This window comes from Onthophagus taurus, chromosome 8 (assembly GCF_036711975.1).
Source record: "Onthophagus taurus isolate NC chromosome 8, IU_Otau_3.0, whole genome shotgun sequence".
In the NCBI taxonomy this organism is placed as follows: Eukaryota; Metazoa; Arthropoda; class Insecta; order Coleoptera; family Scarabaeidae; genus Onthophagus; species Onthophagus taurus.
Window position 1 is genome coordinate 3,565,965 of NC_091973.1, and position 15,903 is coordinate 3,581,867.

Consider the following 15,903-nt stretch of genomic DNA (forward strand, 5'->3'; position numbering starts at 1 on the left):
TATATATATACTAGTCGAGTTGGGTTGATCCGACCCAACCTAACCTGACTTATATATATATATATATATATATATATATATATATATATGTATGTTGAACTAAAATTAGAACTAACATTAGCAACTGTCTTTTAAGAAAAGGTTTGACGTTTCGGATGCCATTTTGCAACCTTCTTCACTTCAAACCAGTTTGAAGAAGGTTGCAACATGGCGTCCGAAACGTCAAACCTTTTCTTAAAAGACGAAACCCGAAAGTTTGTAGTGTTAGTTCTAGTTTTAGTTCTAATTTTAGTTCAATTAACACCGGCCGTGAAAGCCTTCGTACTTATATATGTATGTTATATATATATTTATAAAACAGTCAGGTATATATATATATATATATATTTAATTTATTCAGAGTTTGTATTGATATAATAAAATAAAAAATAATCAGATGTTGTTTAAAATGGAAAAGAGAACTAATGAGTAATCTTGTTGTAGATATTCTCGTGATTAAATCGATTACGGGTTAAGAACACGATTTACAATTTAAACTTGGATTCGTGATAATATCAGTTTGCCATTTGAGAATGTATTTACATTCGTATTTATCTATGGTAGTATTTCAAAATCTCACACAAAGTATTTTATAGAGTGTTAGTGAAAGTTTTATTAAACTTTGTTTAAATTACTATCACGGAGAACTTGTTTTTTTTTGGGTTTTTTCGATATTAATCGTTGGTTGTAAGAGGTTAATTTTTCCTGAACTATATACTACCGGTTTCTTGTACGTCGGCTGGACTTGACCTTGTTTATGGGAAAGTACGCAAGACAAGTGACATTTACGGTAGAGGATTATTATAAAGAGTTATTGTGGGACGTTAATTTAATTACGATTGAGTGGATTCGTTGTTCATTAATTTCGAAGGAAAATCGTGGGGAGCTTCGCGCGTCGCAACATTTTATGTAACTTTAATTTTGTGAATAAAGCTAATTTCACACGAATTGTACTCGGGCCTCACGTTGTATAATGCTGCGACACGTTAAAGGTCTGGAATAACAATTTGTGAAAGTATTACTATGGCCCACAATGGTACTGGAAATATTACGCGGTGCGTGCGGTGTCGTTAGCAAACTCGATTTTCGAGGAAAAAAAAGACGCGCGTAACGAAATGGGCGGCATGCAAAACAGAGCAGAAAGTTGTATATTTACCAGGGCAGAACATTTTTCGAAAGAATTTGAACTTTGTAAGAACCCGTTAAACATCAAACATTAACATATACGTTCACTCTCGGTAACGCTCCCTTCTTTTTCTTAGGATTGGGATTGTCAAGGTCCTAACAACGCAAAGGTAGGAGTATCGCTAGAAACAAGAAAGTCTCGTGAACGTGATACTCATTTCTCAATGTTAATATTTGGCGCAACTTTTACCCGCTCAATGGGGGCCTTCGAATCTGGTTTGTGGAAAAAATTTCGACCTTAATTACCGATTGTTATCGCCGGCCTTGTTTCTATCTTACCGGTTATCTTACTATTTGGACGATTGCGAAATTTTATTATCGATACATGATAACAAAGAATTGCATCAAAACGGAACCACTCATGGTCATTATGGTCAATGAAAATAAAAAAATAGATAAAATAAACAACACCCACGTTTCATGTTATTTATTACGATTTCGTAATATTTACATAAAATCAGCGTTAATTCGGCTGCAGAACTAGATGAACACTATATTGTGTTGCGCCTTAGACATGTATAGTAAATTCCTTGCGCTCCTGTTCCTTCCTTTCTTGATACCTATCGAATATATATAGTTAGTAGTCATATCCTGTAGTGTATTATACATTTTACCTTGACAGAAGGCTTACTAACTCCGTGGACAGCTTCCCCTGTGCGATATCTCGATCGCACTCGGCCTCACTAAGCTCCCGACTGTCGGAAAACCCAGTTGGCGGCTGGAGACAGGCGCCCGAAGAAGTGCCTTCTTCCGGTTGCTGTCTTGAGCTGTAACCAATAAATAATTTTTAAATTTGTAAAATTTTTTTTACTATACTAAATTTTTTAAAACTACCTTAGTGGCTACCTGCTGGAACTTGCAGCTCGCTGGTGGCGGCGATGACCCCCGACGTGCCGGGGTGTGTTTCGCCGCTCCGCCAGCGGAGACACCTCGTTTGACTCTGTGCTGGAGTCGGGCCGGAAGAGATCTGAAACCAGCAGCGTCTCGTAACCCGAGGCGCAATTCTGCTCCTTCTCACCTCGCGAAGACTTCACCGGGACTCTGTAATTTGAACTGCTTGGGCACTCACCGCACGGACTTCCGCTAGTATCGTCCGATTCTGAGTCACCTCTTGCTGAAGCTATCCTGCCACCCCTAATTCTCGTTTGTTGAACACCTATAATAAAAAACAAAATTAATAATAAAAATTATTTTCTATAGAAGATGTTGAATCTGTTGATACAACCTTCTGTATTATAATAACGATGTTTGTGCCAACTATGTTTTCCGGCATTCTTACTGTAAGGGATGGCGTTATGGTCTTCGTCTTCGATATGGCCAAAAGTCTTGAATTGCATAGTGTAGTCGAGAGTCGAAGTGGTTACAGATCTACTATTGTTTCCTGGAACGCTGAAAGTGGCGTAAGGACTAATTTCGTACATGCCCGAACCATCATCGGGGATTTTATCGCCGGCCTTAATAGGTGACGAAGTGTAGACTTGTTGACAATTCCTTCTATTTTCCCTATCGACGGTTTTCTCGTCTGGCTCCTCCCCCGCTTGTTGCGACTCTCGTTCGACGCCCCTGTAAATACACAATCGTGTGGATAGGGTGATGAATATTTCAGGAAAAGCGTCACCTCTTCCTCTTGAAATTTCGGTAGCACGTGTGTGCGATACAAGTAACTAGTACACAGGCGCATAGTGAGGGTATTAGTATGTACAGCTCTTTGTATCCGAAGCCGGCGGACGCGGGGAGATCTTCGTTCAAGTTGGGTGGTGGTAATACGCGGGCTGAAACACATCGATTGTAAATATTTTATAGCGGTTCTTGCCGAGAGAGGATTTTACCCCCTGTAAGGGTGGTGGTGGCGAAGTTGAATAAGCCGTGTGATACACCGGCGTCGTTCTCGGCGGTTACTTTCAGCTGATACCACGTGGCTGGTTGCAGATCCTGAACGAGGAGTTTCTCGCCGGAGACGCTGCTGGATACCAGAACCCATTTGTCTGCTCCGAGGGACTTGTATGTTACGGAAAATTGTGATATCGGACAGCCGCCGTCTGGCCAATTGAATAAATTTAACTGGAGTGTTGTCGCGTTCGTGACTATGAAATCGTTTTCCTTCGGTAGCTGGGGTGGGCCCCCTTTAGTGCGCGACGTCAATATGGGACTAGGGCTACCGTTTCCGACTTTGTTATGAGCCAATACATAGAGGTGGTACTGCGAGCCGCAGTGCAAATCGTCGAAGTTGTACGCGGTTTGCTCCGGCGACAGTTCCATCGACGACCAGTTTTCCGTTTCCTTTTTACCGTTCAATGTGTAACCTGCGGCGGATAGCGTTTTAACGCCTGTTTTATCGGCTTCGGAATCGAAAGGTTACCTCGTATTTAACCCAAACAGGACGCGACGATGTGCTTCGCGAATAAACTTGTCAGCAGGTAATAATCGAGTTATAAAATTTAAACTTGTTAAAAACGCTTTTATAATACTGAAACTCTACGGTGTACATTGGATCAATAATTCAATTGTTAATATTACGAAAAACAAGTAAAACAGTTTCATTTAACAATTGTATAACGGAATCAAAATTCACCGCAGACAATTTTAACGATGACAGTCGTCCGCCTGATAGGCAAATACGCTCAAAAATTAAATAAACTTTGTTAAATCGACAAAATGGATCAACGTACAAACAAAAAACGTGATACGGATACATTTTCGAATTACCTTGTATTGGTGTACCTCCATCGTTAGGGACGCTCCATCGAATTCTGATGCTTTTCGCGGTTGTAAATTGTTCCTCTAACACCGGTGCTTGGGGTGGAAGAAGAACTATCAAGGTATAAGTAATGGCGTCTTCGCCAAAAAGATTCTTTGCAGAACAGGTGTAATTACCACCCAAACTTTGATCGGCGCTGTGAATACTTAAATGTCCATCCGATGTTACCTCGTAATAAGGACTAAACGTGATCGGTCGATCTCTGTGTATCCATCGAGTTCTAGGGGTGGGATTTCCAACAGCATGACACGGAAGAAGAACTTTGGTTTTTACAGCTTTTTGTAAAGTTTGACTAAAGGATGCGATCCTGGAAGGAGCTCGAGATTTAGCCGCTTGGGCGACTATGGAAGTAGGTTCACCCTCTCCAATACTCGTGGTAGCAGACACCCAAAACTCGTAGAGTTTGTCTTCTACGAGATTGCGGACTTCGAACATTAATCCGTGGGTGTAGGGGTTGTCCTCCATTCTAAGAGCATAACTGGTGTGTTTTCCAACTCTACCAGCTTCCCTAGCGTACACGGTGTAATGGTTTATCTTTCCGTTAGGTTTCGTGGGCGGCAACCACGAAACCAAGATCGATTCACCGGTCAACGCAGCGGCTTTTATGTTCGCAGGGGGTCCCGGTACTGTGAAAAAAAATATCCGCAGAGTTATGCAATACGGTCGTCGAAAGCTTCCCTCAGCTTGCCTAATTAATACGCGCCGGACCCGAAAGGGTCCTCGTTTTCCCGTGAACGGTTTCGAAACACACGGCATGTAAAATCGGGCGGCACGATAAAGTTATGGACAGGAGTTGGTAATTATAAATGGATGAATGGTCCGCTGCACAAATAAACGCACGATGCGCCGGACAAAGCGACGCGCCAGGCGCGTGTATACAAAACTGAAACTGATACGGCCGTGTGCGATCAGTCACATAATCTACCATAGAGTCCGTTAGAACCGTAGATTACAACGATGAATGCGCCGCCGCTAACGCCGAGCTAAATATCATTCGCACACCCAAGCTTTAACCGTCCCCAGGTTTTTATTAAAAATTCCACCGACTACATAAATACCCCGCGTGTTTACAATACAGACATTTTTGCGAATTCCAACCTAAGTTTGCCTCTTTTTTTTAATATTTGAACAACTATATATAACTAAAAATAAAAAAAATTGATCTTTAAAAAATACTTACCATCCTCTTCGGTTGTGCAAAATAACGGAGAACTTAATATACCATCTCCAGCGCCGGTGTAAGCTAAAGCTTTGATGGAGTAGTTGGTGTATTTATAAAGACCGTGAAGATAAGTGTCTGTGCTAGGCGTGCGTTTAACTTCGCCGGTTGTTGAGATATCAACTGGATTTTCAATGATTTTTTTAATGAAGTAAAAATAAGGTGGAAATAGAACTCACCATTATCTAGGACGACTGGTCTGTAAAAAATCTTATATCCTTGGATGACGCCGCCGTGTAATTGAGCTGGAGGCGGCGTCCACGAGATTTTCATACTCTGCGAGGAGATTTGTGAACAGCTGATATCTTGAGGCGGCGCCTCGGGAATCCCTTCTTTGGTAACGCCAGTTATGGTGGCGGACTGGGGACCGACGGAAACGCTGTTGTAAGCGCGGACGGTGATATCGTACCGAGTAAACTTGCGGAGACCCGTTAATTGAACTTTGGTTGTGGCCCAGCCTTTCACCGTTAAGGTCTTGGTGTTATTCGACGTCTTGCCCTGTTCGTTCCACGAGACGATGTATCCGAGGAGTTCTCCGTTCCAAGTTTCCCTTGGCGGCACCTGCCACGACAAGAACAACTCCCCAGCCCCGACGGCGTCCACCCGCAAGTCTCTAGGAGACTCCGAGGGTTCCTCTTCTTGCGTCTTCACCACTGCATCCTCAGTAAACGGACTCTGATCGATGCCATTCACCGCTAGCATCCTTATTTTATATGCAGTGGCAGGCAGCAGGCTGCCGATTATTGCGCTCTCTCGTGGGTCGTCACCACTGGAAGTGGAGCAAACACAGTAATCCTTCGATTGCCATCATCAAATTATAATGGCGGATGGAATTTTCAATAAGTGCTCCTTCCTTAACCCTCCCTCCGATAAAAAACTACTTTCCCGGATATCCTAATTTTAATGCATAAATCTTATTATTTATACTAACCTTGTAGTTGATGTAATCGCTGGTAATGTAATATTTTGCGTAGCAGCATTCTCCCAATCAGGTCTACTAATCCCAAGCGGTTGATATTGAACCAAATATCCTAAAATGGGACTGTTTCCATCAAAGCTTTTTTTCCAAGCCAGTCGAACAGATCGACTTCCGACTTCGACAACTTCCAAAAAAGCTGGTGGATCGGGTCTTTCTTGTACAGCTAAGTTGATCACGTGTCCGCTTCTCCCATAAGCATTTTCCGCGTGACATTTGTAGATGCCGGAGTCGTCGCGATCGCTTCTATTGATAGTTACCTGAGACTTTACCCCGTTTTCGCTCTTGGATTCGGTTACAGTAAGTCTATAGCTGTTGAGATCGAGTCGGTTCCCGTTATGGGTCCACAAGATCTCGATAGGGAGGTCGCCGTAGACGTGGCATACCAATGCGATCGGTCCCCCTCGCTTCGTTGATATGTTCCTGGAGGGAACGTCGAAGCGGGCAGGTTCTGAAAGAATCGATGATCGAGAAGAAGTCCGCGAAAGCCTTCGGTCTTTTACCGTTCACGTCGATATAAATAACCTTTCCCAAACCGGACCCGATGCCGTTCGTAGCCCTGCATAAGTAATGTCCTTCTTCTTGAGGTGTCACAGCGTCAAGCAACATGGATCCGTTTGCCAACAGTAGTGTCCTACCATGCAAATTTAATACCGGCTGGTAATCACTAGAAGTTTTCCCTACGAATAATCCAATAAATAAACTATTGGAAATATACGACCATGTTACCTTGTCCTTTCAGCCACGTTATCTGAGGCCTAGGAAATCCCTTAGCAGAACATTCGACAAGAACTGGATTTCCTAATAAAGTCGATACGTCCTGCGGTTCTATGACCCATTGGGGCGCAACTGTGAAAAACAAAACACCCCCGGTTATGCAAGATTGAACATGTTGCGGCTTTCACGCACCTTTCACCATCAAGTTCGCCGTATAGTTCGCCCTCGCTGCGGAGTTACTCGCCACGCAGGTGTAAGCTCCGCTATGCTTCGAGGAGACTTCTTTAAATATTAACATGCTGTAGAATTCGGCGGCCCGCTCGGCAACCTTTCCGAGATATGCGAGAAATAATTCAATGCATTATTTATGCGCAGTGGGTGTAAAACTCGGGGACAGGCGCGAATTTTACCATCTTACGTTCGCGCCACGGATCGATTGATTATTCAACACCTCAGAACTGTATTTTATCTATCAAGCATAAAGATAAATTGAACTTTTTTTTTTAATATTGACCTACTTTTAGCATATTTCAGCGAAAAATGATAATCAATAGTTTTGGCGGAGGCGCCTGCATTTATTTATTTATTTCATTACGAATAAAATTTGTTAACAAAGTTTACAATATTATTTTGATGCAAAGTGCAATCAATTTATATTTGTTGTAAATGATAAAATTTCAAGCTCTCTGTAGAGAAGAGTTATTATGCAAATTTTTATGGAATTTTAATACGAAAGTATATAAAAATCGTGCAAAAATTCGACAATGCAATTTTAAAAATTTTTAAGAAATGCTCTGGAAGATTTTAATTTGTTATGATCTAACCTCAAACGTTCCTTTATAACCTCAAAAAGTTGCATTTCTTAATTCCTTGGAATTTTGGAGAAAACATTTTTTTTTTAATCCCACTTTTAAAAAACATCAAATTGAATCGGAGATTTTTAAAATTTTATATAAACTAAAGTGATCACCCGTTAAGATTCACAGAACTTAATTACGAAATTAATTAAAAGAATATTTTACCTTAAAACTAATATGACTTAACCTCAAACAACAACGGTTATTTCATTTCGATTCTGTCATACTGGTGGCGTGTCGCACAGTGGTCCGAAAATACTCAAAACCCGATCGAAAATCAATTAAAAAAAAAATTTTATAGTGTTGTTTTTTTAAATGTTACATATATTTTAACTATTAATAGACTCTTAGTGAAGTTTATGAAGTCTTTGATGTTTTATAATAGCTACTGCGCGAAATAAATTGCTATTACAATTACCTTACTTTGTATAAGGAAATTTTTTAGAAAACGACACAACTTTAGAAAACAAAAAAGATGGTATATCACTACTTGAAAATATTGTGTCGTTGGTTTCTTATAAAGTACAGAAAGGTCTTCATTTTACGCCTTTCCAAATTTCAAAAGATGTTTGTTGAAAAAAATTACAACCATTTCTATTGACGTCAATAAATACTTATATTTTTTGACCATTCAATCTTTTAAATTAAATATCTTGCGAGCGAACAAAATCGAACAATTGTAGCTAACACTTTTTTATTGCTGAAGGTATGGTGTACATAGTATAAGAAAGAAATCTTGCGCCAACGTGCGCCTTAACCAAAAAATTGGCAGTCAAAGATTACTTAACACATAATTGTGGATCTTATTTATCAAGAAGCAAAAAACAAACAAGTACGCAGATTTAGAGAGTGTCACACAAGAAAATGTGGTAGACTTCAAACAAGTTTTAGAAGATTGAAGATTTATTTAAAAGACTATTACTGAGCTCCGATCCATTTATTAGTAACTTTTATAAAGAATGTTCAGAAAGATATAAAAATATGAATGAAGACATGAAAAATTTACTTATACTGGACAAATCTCTAGAAGAAAAGGAAGGTAAAGAAGAAGATAATGATGATGAAGAAAGTGAAGAAGAAGACAATAATGATGAAGAAGTAAATATACAGGAACAAGATCTAGAAAATGAAGAAGACTCACACAAATTGAGATAAATTTTGTTATGTTGGTGAATATAACAAAATATTTTATATTATCTCGAATAATTTGAAATGTATGTGGACTATCTCAGTATCATGGGAAAATTCTACTATAAGTAGGCTGCAAACTTACGTATTATGGTCTCCAATATCACTTCAAATTAAGAGCGATGAGTTTATTCTCAAATAGTTCTTAAAACATTTTTAGTAAAAGCTAAGTAAAATTGAGCTATCTAACCAACTAATTCTGCCAATTAATTTTGCCACATTTTTATCAAATTCCATTTCTGATAGGGTAAAAAAATATGGGGCGTTCCATTTAAAATTTTCGACTTTCTTACCATTGAATATGGAGAAACGATAATTCAATTTTTGACCACCCTGTATAAGATACTTTAATACAACAAATGACAATCTGTTTGACAACATCTCAAGAGTAATCGTGCCAATTTAAAGCTTTTTTGAATGAACGTTGGCTGAGATATAAGGTTTTAAAGAGCATAAAGTAATTTGCCAAAGAAAAACTTAAAAACAAAATAACTCGAAAACGAAAAATGGTAGGTACCAATAACTTTTATCAAAGTCAACTTATTTTGTCGAATATAATTAAAAGGTGCATTAAAAACTATAGCATTCCATTTAAAATAACGAGGTTGTGGTCTACATCCGGTAGACCGGAAGTGGCGGCCATCTTGAAAGTATTTTAGATCGAAAGCTTCGAATGAACAATCCATGTTGTCAAAATTTCAAACCGCTACGAATAGTGGTACCTAAAAAAGTTCTAACGAATCAGTTACGTGAGACATCCGGTATAGGTCCTCTATAAAACAATTTAGATAGAAATTTGCGATCACGTAATTACACAAAAAAATGTGAAGTAATATACGTCTAATGTTTTGCACAAAATTTTATAGTAATATTCTTCTTTAAAGTCCTAATTTATATGAAAAGAAAATGAGTATGAATTTAAATAAAGTACTGCTTGCGTAGTACTACTTCCGGTTGACGAATTTAATTCAAATTTTGACACAACATTACCCTTTTGGTCTTATAATCATATGCCAAGTTTCATAAAGCTAGCTAATTGCTAACACCAAAATAATATTTTCGATCGGGTTTTCTTACCGCTCGGACCACTGTGCGTCGGCGCGTTTGGGACAGATCATGCAGAAGTGGGGGTAAATTGCCAGTAAACGGTGCGAAACCGTGTGATATTTATATATTAGAAAAGGTGGGAAGATTGTAATTTGGTATGATCTAACCTCAAACATTCCTACATAACCTCAAAAAGTTTCTTTTCTTAATTCCTAATCGTTTCGGAGAAAAACATTTTAAAACAATATCTATATTAAAATATTTTTCTTGGAGGTTTTTAATTTTGAAGTGATTTTGTGTATTTGCACTTTGAAATAAAAATATGGATTCGATTATGGACGTTTTTTCAAATAGTGTTAGTGCGATATAAGAATGGGTGAAATTCGAGTGTGAAAAAATGTTAAATAATATTTAATTACGATTGAAAGGTTGCAATGTATTGAACAAACGAGTAATTAACAATAAAAAGGATTAAAATAGCTTTGTCGATCCCATTGTGTAAAGCGGCGGATTGGGTTCTATTGAAATATTGGAAAAACCAAAGTACTACCGCCTAACGGGATTTTTAATTAATTTCACCCAATCAAGAAGCGAAAATTGATTCCGTCGTGACACGAGCGTTGTTTTGAAAAGCGAAAACGAAGCATAAAAGCGCGTTTCGCACAGTTGCGTTGCGGCCGAATGGAAATAGCTGCGACCAGAAACAAAAGCGGTGCTATTGAGCCTCATCCCTAGTACAGTGCGCTAGTTTAATAAGGTAATTTACGGAATAACCCGTCATTTCGCTTTGGAACCGATCGATATTGATACACACACCCATACGGGTCGGTTGTAAATTGGCGATGAGCTTACCTCTAGGTTGGCGGAAATCGGCATGTCATCTTTGTACCAGGCGAAGTGGATGGGCATGTCCCCGGAGGTGACATAACAAGTCACTTGCGCCCTGCCACCCTCCTGAAGGCTCGTGGGAAAGGAAAAGGGTTCTAGAATCGGTGGACTGTGAACGACCAACTGAATGTTGCGGTGAACGACGTCGCCATTTCGGCCGCTGACAAAACACGTATACAAGTCTGAATCTATAGAAGGATCCAGTCTGGTGATGGTCAGAGATCCACCTTCCTCGATACGGTGTCGAAGGTCTATCGGCAAATCCTGTCCTTGCCGCTTCCATCGAACGGATCCGATGGGATACCCAGAATAAGGACAATGGAGAGTAACATCCGATCCTGCTACGGCCTTAACGGGGCCAATCGAGCGGATAAAGGGCGGCCCTACATCAAAGCATATTACGCTTACTTCCTTCTCAATGATGAATAAAACATTACCATAAATATTGAGCCGGGCCTCGTGCTCGACGGAACCGAGAGAGTTCACAGCCCGACAACTGTATAATCCGCCGTCTTCGACGCGTACGCTTGATATGTTCAGGTGACTTATAACGTCCCCTGCGTGGTCTACGTACTGTCCTATAGCGTATCTAACAGAAACCCGATTCGATTTTATTAATTAATACAACTCGTTACACCTACCTATGGCCGATATTCAGTTCCGACAAGGATTCTCCATCCAGTAACCATCGGAATTGCGGTGGAGGAGATCCTGTTGCTGAACATCTCAAGGAAACCTGAGGTCCCGGTCTTAACGCTTGTTCTATAAAGGTGTACTGTAACTCGGGAACCGTATCTGAAAATCAATACTCAATAACTATCGACTACATAAACAAAAACGAATGAACGAAGTAAACGACGACGCAAAATATTTATGATTAAAAAAGTTATATTATGTATCAGAAGATGATCCACTCTACCTGTTTATATCAAAGTTTCAATTTCCGAGAGTCGGAGGAAAGATGTTCCAATTATAAGAGAAAAGTTGATTGGAAATATTTCGAGAAGGCAAAGTTTTCAATTCGTCATTACACAAGAATAAATTTTAGCCAGATACGGTCGAGAACTTGCTCGGCGCCGTTAAGAGAAAGATATTCAGGCCGGGGTGGCGACAGGAAATGAGTTTTGGTTTCCGTCAACGATATTTTACGCTGAGGCTTCCTTTCTTTTGCTATAAAATAATTTTATACTTGAATAAAGCCGAATCTGAATCTGCCCTCCGTAAAGCAGGCGTCCCCGGGAAAATTAAAGAAAATATCATTAAAACTCGGGGTGTGATGATAAATCACTCCATTAAAGCGTCTTTACCTTCCCGGTAAAACGAAAATTCACCGAGTGTCGTTATAACGTTATTTCTCGCTTTTTTTCCGTCTCGCGAGGGCGCGATAAGGATCTACTATTCCGCTACTTACCTCCGAGCCTTAGTTCAGCACTTCCTTGAGCGCTCTCCCTATCGTTACGTACAACGCACTGATACATCCCACGGTCATGCCTCGTCACCCTATTAATTGCCAGTACAAGAGGACTCAACAGCCTAATCCTTGGATTTCCATCGGGGGACAGCACCTCCCCATTTCTGAGCCAATAGCTACGCCCTACCGGAGACCCCGAGACGCTACAGTTAAAAATAGCACTCTCCCCTGAATTTATAACCTAATCGAAACAAAATGAGATAGGATTAAGGTCAATTCACTGAAGGAGGAGGAAATTCTACCTGTAGTTGGGGCAGAACGTGTAGAGTCAGATGAGCTGTGACGGTTAATTGGATATCGAGTCGCTGTTCCCCGAAGTGATTGGAGACTTTACAGGTCCATTTACCCGAATCCTCCGGCTTCAGTCTTCTAATAAGCAGGACATCCTGTAGCGGCTCGAAACGCGACGACGAGTGGACGGGCTGCAGCAACCCATTCACGTCTCGAAACCAGCTGCGATTGTCAAAACAATTTAATGCCGACAAGGATAATAAACGGTTTACGGCACGTTCGAGCGCGTCGTACGACTATCCGAGTATGTTAAACAGGGCTTAATGAAATTGCGCCCAGCAAAACCTTACTTGAACGTAGGCGGTGGATTTCCCTGTGCCGAACACGTTAGATGAACATCTGATTCTCTATCCGCAGATACCGACGTCTGAGCCGACGGTGCTAATCTTGGTGGCATACTACCCGTTGGTTCTAATAATAAAAATAAAGATAACAAAGAATGGGAAGCAAACTTAATGACTAGCATTTTGGTGGAGTGTTGTATTGTTCAGGAAATTAATGTAACTAACCTGTGACAGTAAGCATCGCCGCTCCGCTTCTCTTTCGCTCCTGCGTCAAGGCGTGTAACGTCAAGCAAGAGTACTTCGCCATACCGTCTTCCGCACGTGCCGACCTAATATGCAATTCGCCGCTCCCGTAAGTCACCACTATCCGGCCTCCTACAATGCAAGGAATGGATGAGACGACCGTTTCGCGGCTACGTTAAGGAACTAGTTAAGACCAACCTCTCAACTTCTCTGCACTCAGTTTTTAAAAGTTTTTGAATCTTATTTCAACTGTAACCTTACGTGAAGGTTCTTTATAAGATTTGGTTCTTCATTTTTCAAAGTTTCAACTTGTAATTTACAGGCTTAGAAAAACTGGGTAAGTATCTAAGGAATTTAATTAAAGGAAATAACCGGATTTTATATGGTGGATGGGGATAAGTAGAGGGTTACATACGAGGTTCTTCGGAAGTTCATTATCGGAGTCGCGGAATTCTTTGCGGAAATTCGGCCCATTTAGGCGACCGGTCTCTTTGTTTTATTACATAACGCCAGCAGAGCGGGACGGTATTCAATTTAACTTTCTTTTCTTAGAGAGCCCTTGGTCCCTTGACGGAGAGAATCGCGTTAGCGGCGTTCCGTTGCTCTTTGTGAACGGTAATGGGTAGTTCGAAGTGGATATATAAATGTTTTAAAGGCCCGTCTGGTTTTATGGACGATTAATTGAATACTCACCCATGTTGGAACCGGGTAGGAGAATTGAATCGTCTCTTGACCAGGAAGTGACACTGACATGCTCTTTCACGAACGACGGTATCACGCAAAGCAAAACGGCCGTGTTTCCAGCTAAGACGTAGGTATGGTAAACTTGGACTTCATACTGTTGGTTGACCACTGAAACGAACACAAAGAGACCAATTTCGAAATTTATTCCGTCGCTCGCGAGACTTTTATGCTGTCGGGCCGTAAAGTAGAGCCCTGGGCAATAAAAACTTTTATGGTTTATCGATATCAGCTCATTATCGAGGGGAACTGTGAAAAAAAACTCGCCCGGCGAAAGAGCCGCTTTTCGTCGCTGCTTTCTTTGTGTGTGTGTGTGTTAATCAGCCTTTTCCACAAACACACGTGCAGGTCCGTATTAAAACCACACCCCCAGTAAAAACGAACCGAAGGAAAGAAACAAATGCGCGAAATTCCCGTTTGAATGGCGTCGGATGAATACCGCTACCGAGCGCTGCGAGATCAGTGAAGAGATTGATGAAGTTGGAATTGAAATAGACAGTTTCTCTTGCCGTGCATGTGTGCGTCTCTCTGTCGGTGTATTTCCGCTGTGTATTGATCTCTAATTCGACAAAAGCTTTTTGTGCATATTATCCTTCTACTACATTTCAACCACTTTTTACTAAACACAAAAAACAACTGTTTGCTTGTACATTATGTAACTACAAATTTTCAAGCCTCCTACATTTAAACATTCATTTCAAACTTTATGAAGAAATTTACTGTCATTATTAATTATGATGCATCCAACCCAAATATATTTTAACTATTTATTAATAGATGTATACAAATTTAAATAATAGATACATTTTTACAATCAGATATATATTGGGTTAGAGGGATTGGATTGGGTCATCTAAAACTAGAATATATATTCATATACAAAACAGTCGGGTTAGGGTGGGATGGGTTGGGTCGAGCTGGGTAGAGCTGACCCAACCCAACCCACCCTAACCCGACTGTTTTATATATTCTAGAATATATATTCATATACAAAACAGTAGGGTTAGGGTGGGTTGGGTTGGTTCGGACTGGGTTGACCCGAACCAACCCAACCCACCCTAACCCGACTGTTTTATATTTGTATATATATTCTGGTTCTAGATGACTGTATATTCTGGAGACTATATATACCTCATCAATGGTCAACGGCAATGTTGCTATAAATTCTAGTTCTAGATGGAAATAGTATCTAATCAAATTGCAGTGATTTCTATCATTGAATTTGAACGAAGGAAATGAGGGATATAAATATAATGCGATAAAGCGATACGTTAATTTGCTTTATAGTGATGCAAAATTATTGGCGTAAATGAACTAGGAAATCAGGTTTTATTCGATTTTATGATATTAATGTTCAGTGCGTATATTAATGGGTAGAATATTGATAACGGAACGTGTAGCGACACACGCGGATGAAATAAATAGAGAGAGGTGAGAGCAGACCTGGGGCGAGATCCTATAACCGCTTCAAACTATCAGTGTTCAATTGGGATGTAGTTGAAAACTAGCTAAATCGAATTTTAACAGAATCGCGTCAATTCCGATGCCAATTCGATGCCCAGCAGCCATATTGGAGCCGCGGCACCGCGACGTGTTTCGTTCCGACTGACGCAAATTTGAAAGGCGATCCTTTGGATATCGCCGCGAAGGGTGCTCGTTGGTTGCCACCCTTCAGAGAAAATTAGTAGTGTGAAATTATTATGATGTTTACCCAGTGTAACACTTAGGGTTGGCGAGAAAGATCGTGTGAATGGGCACTTGTGTGAAAGAGTGGAACCAATTATTAACAGGATGCGGATACGCGACCTGTCCGGGACCGTGCCACACGAGCATCGGGTGCCGTGTTTGCCAGCCCCCTGATTGACGTGGACGCGTGCCCCTCTCCATATTTATTGGAAAACGGGGTAAACACCCCTATCAATCCCCTAATACAGTGTAATAATAGTGCGACAACCTGCGCTGCGTATCGACATTCGATCGATATTAACTGCATTATTAT

The 15,903-nt window shown here is 40.5% G+C and overlaps 1 protein-coding gene across 1 annotated transcript; it reads right to left on the bottom strand.

Annotated features, from left to right (window-relative positions):
- Positions 1-1,913: 1,913 nt before the first annotated feature.
- On the bottom strand, positions 1,914-13,840 carry LOC111425269 (Down syndrome cell adhesion molecule 3). Its single transcript, XM_071198719.1, has 20 exons — positions 13,362-13,840; positions 13,146-13,295; positions 12,927-13,047; positions 12,588-12,798; positions 12,286-12,526; positions 11,516-11,669; positions 11,312-11,463; positions 10,839-11,257; positions 7,087-7,222; positions 6,907-7,026; positions 6,681-6,857; positions 6,133-6,628; positions 5,381-5,970; positions 5,163-5,324; positions 3,931-4,608; positions 3,054-3,527; positions 2,843-2,996; positions 2,450-2,787; positions 2,059-2,380; positions 1,914-1,991 (listed from the first exon to the last, which is right to left on the bottom strand). Exons 2-19 carry the CDS (start codon positions 13,225-13,227, stop codon positions 2,067-2,069), a joined length of 5,019 nt encoding a protein of 1,672 aa, XP_071054820.1. The 5' UTR covers positions 13,228-13,295; positions 13,362-13,840; the 3' UTR covers positions 1,914-1,991; positions 2,059-2,066.
- Positions 13,841-15,903: the final 2,063 nt, after the last annotated feature.

Coding starts and splice junctions, on each gene's coding strand:
- LOC111425269 (XM_071198719.1), bottom strand. CDS start 13,227: ATGGCGAAGTACTCTTGCTTGACGTTACACGCCTTGACGCAGGAGCGA. Junction 12,527..12,587: donor ACGTTCTGCCCCAACTACAG/GTAGAATTTCCT, acceptor TGTTTCGATTAG/GTTATAAATTCAGGGGAGAG. Junction 4,609..5,162: donor TTGCACAACCGAAGAGGATG/GTAAGTATTTTT, acceptor TTTTTTTCACAG/TACCGGGACCCCCTGCGAAC.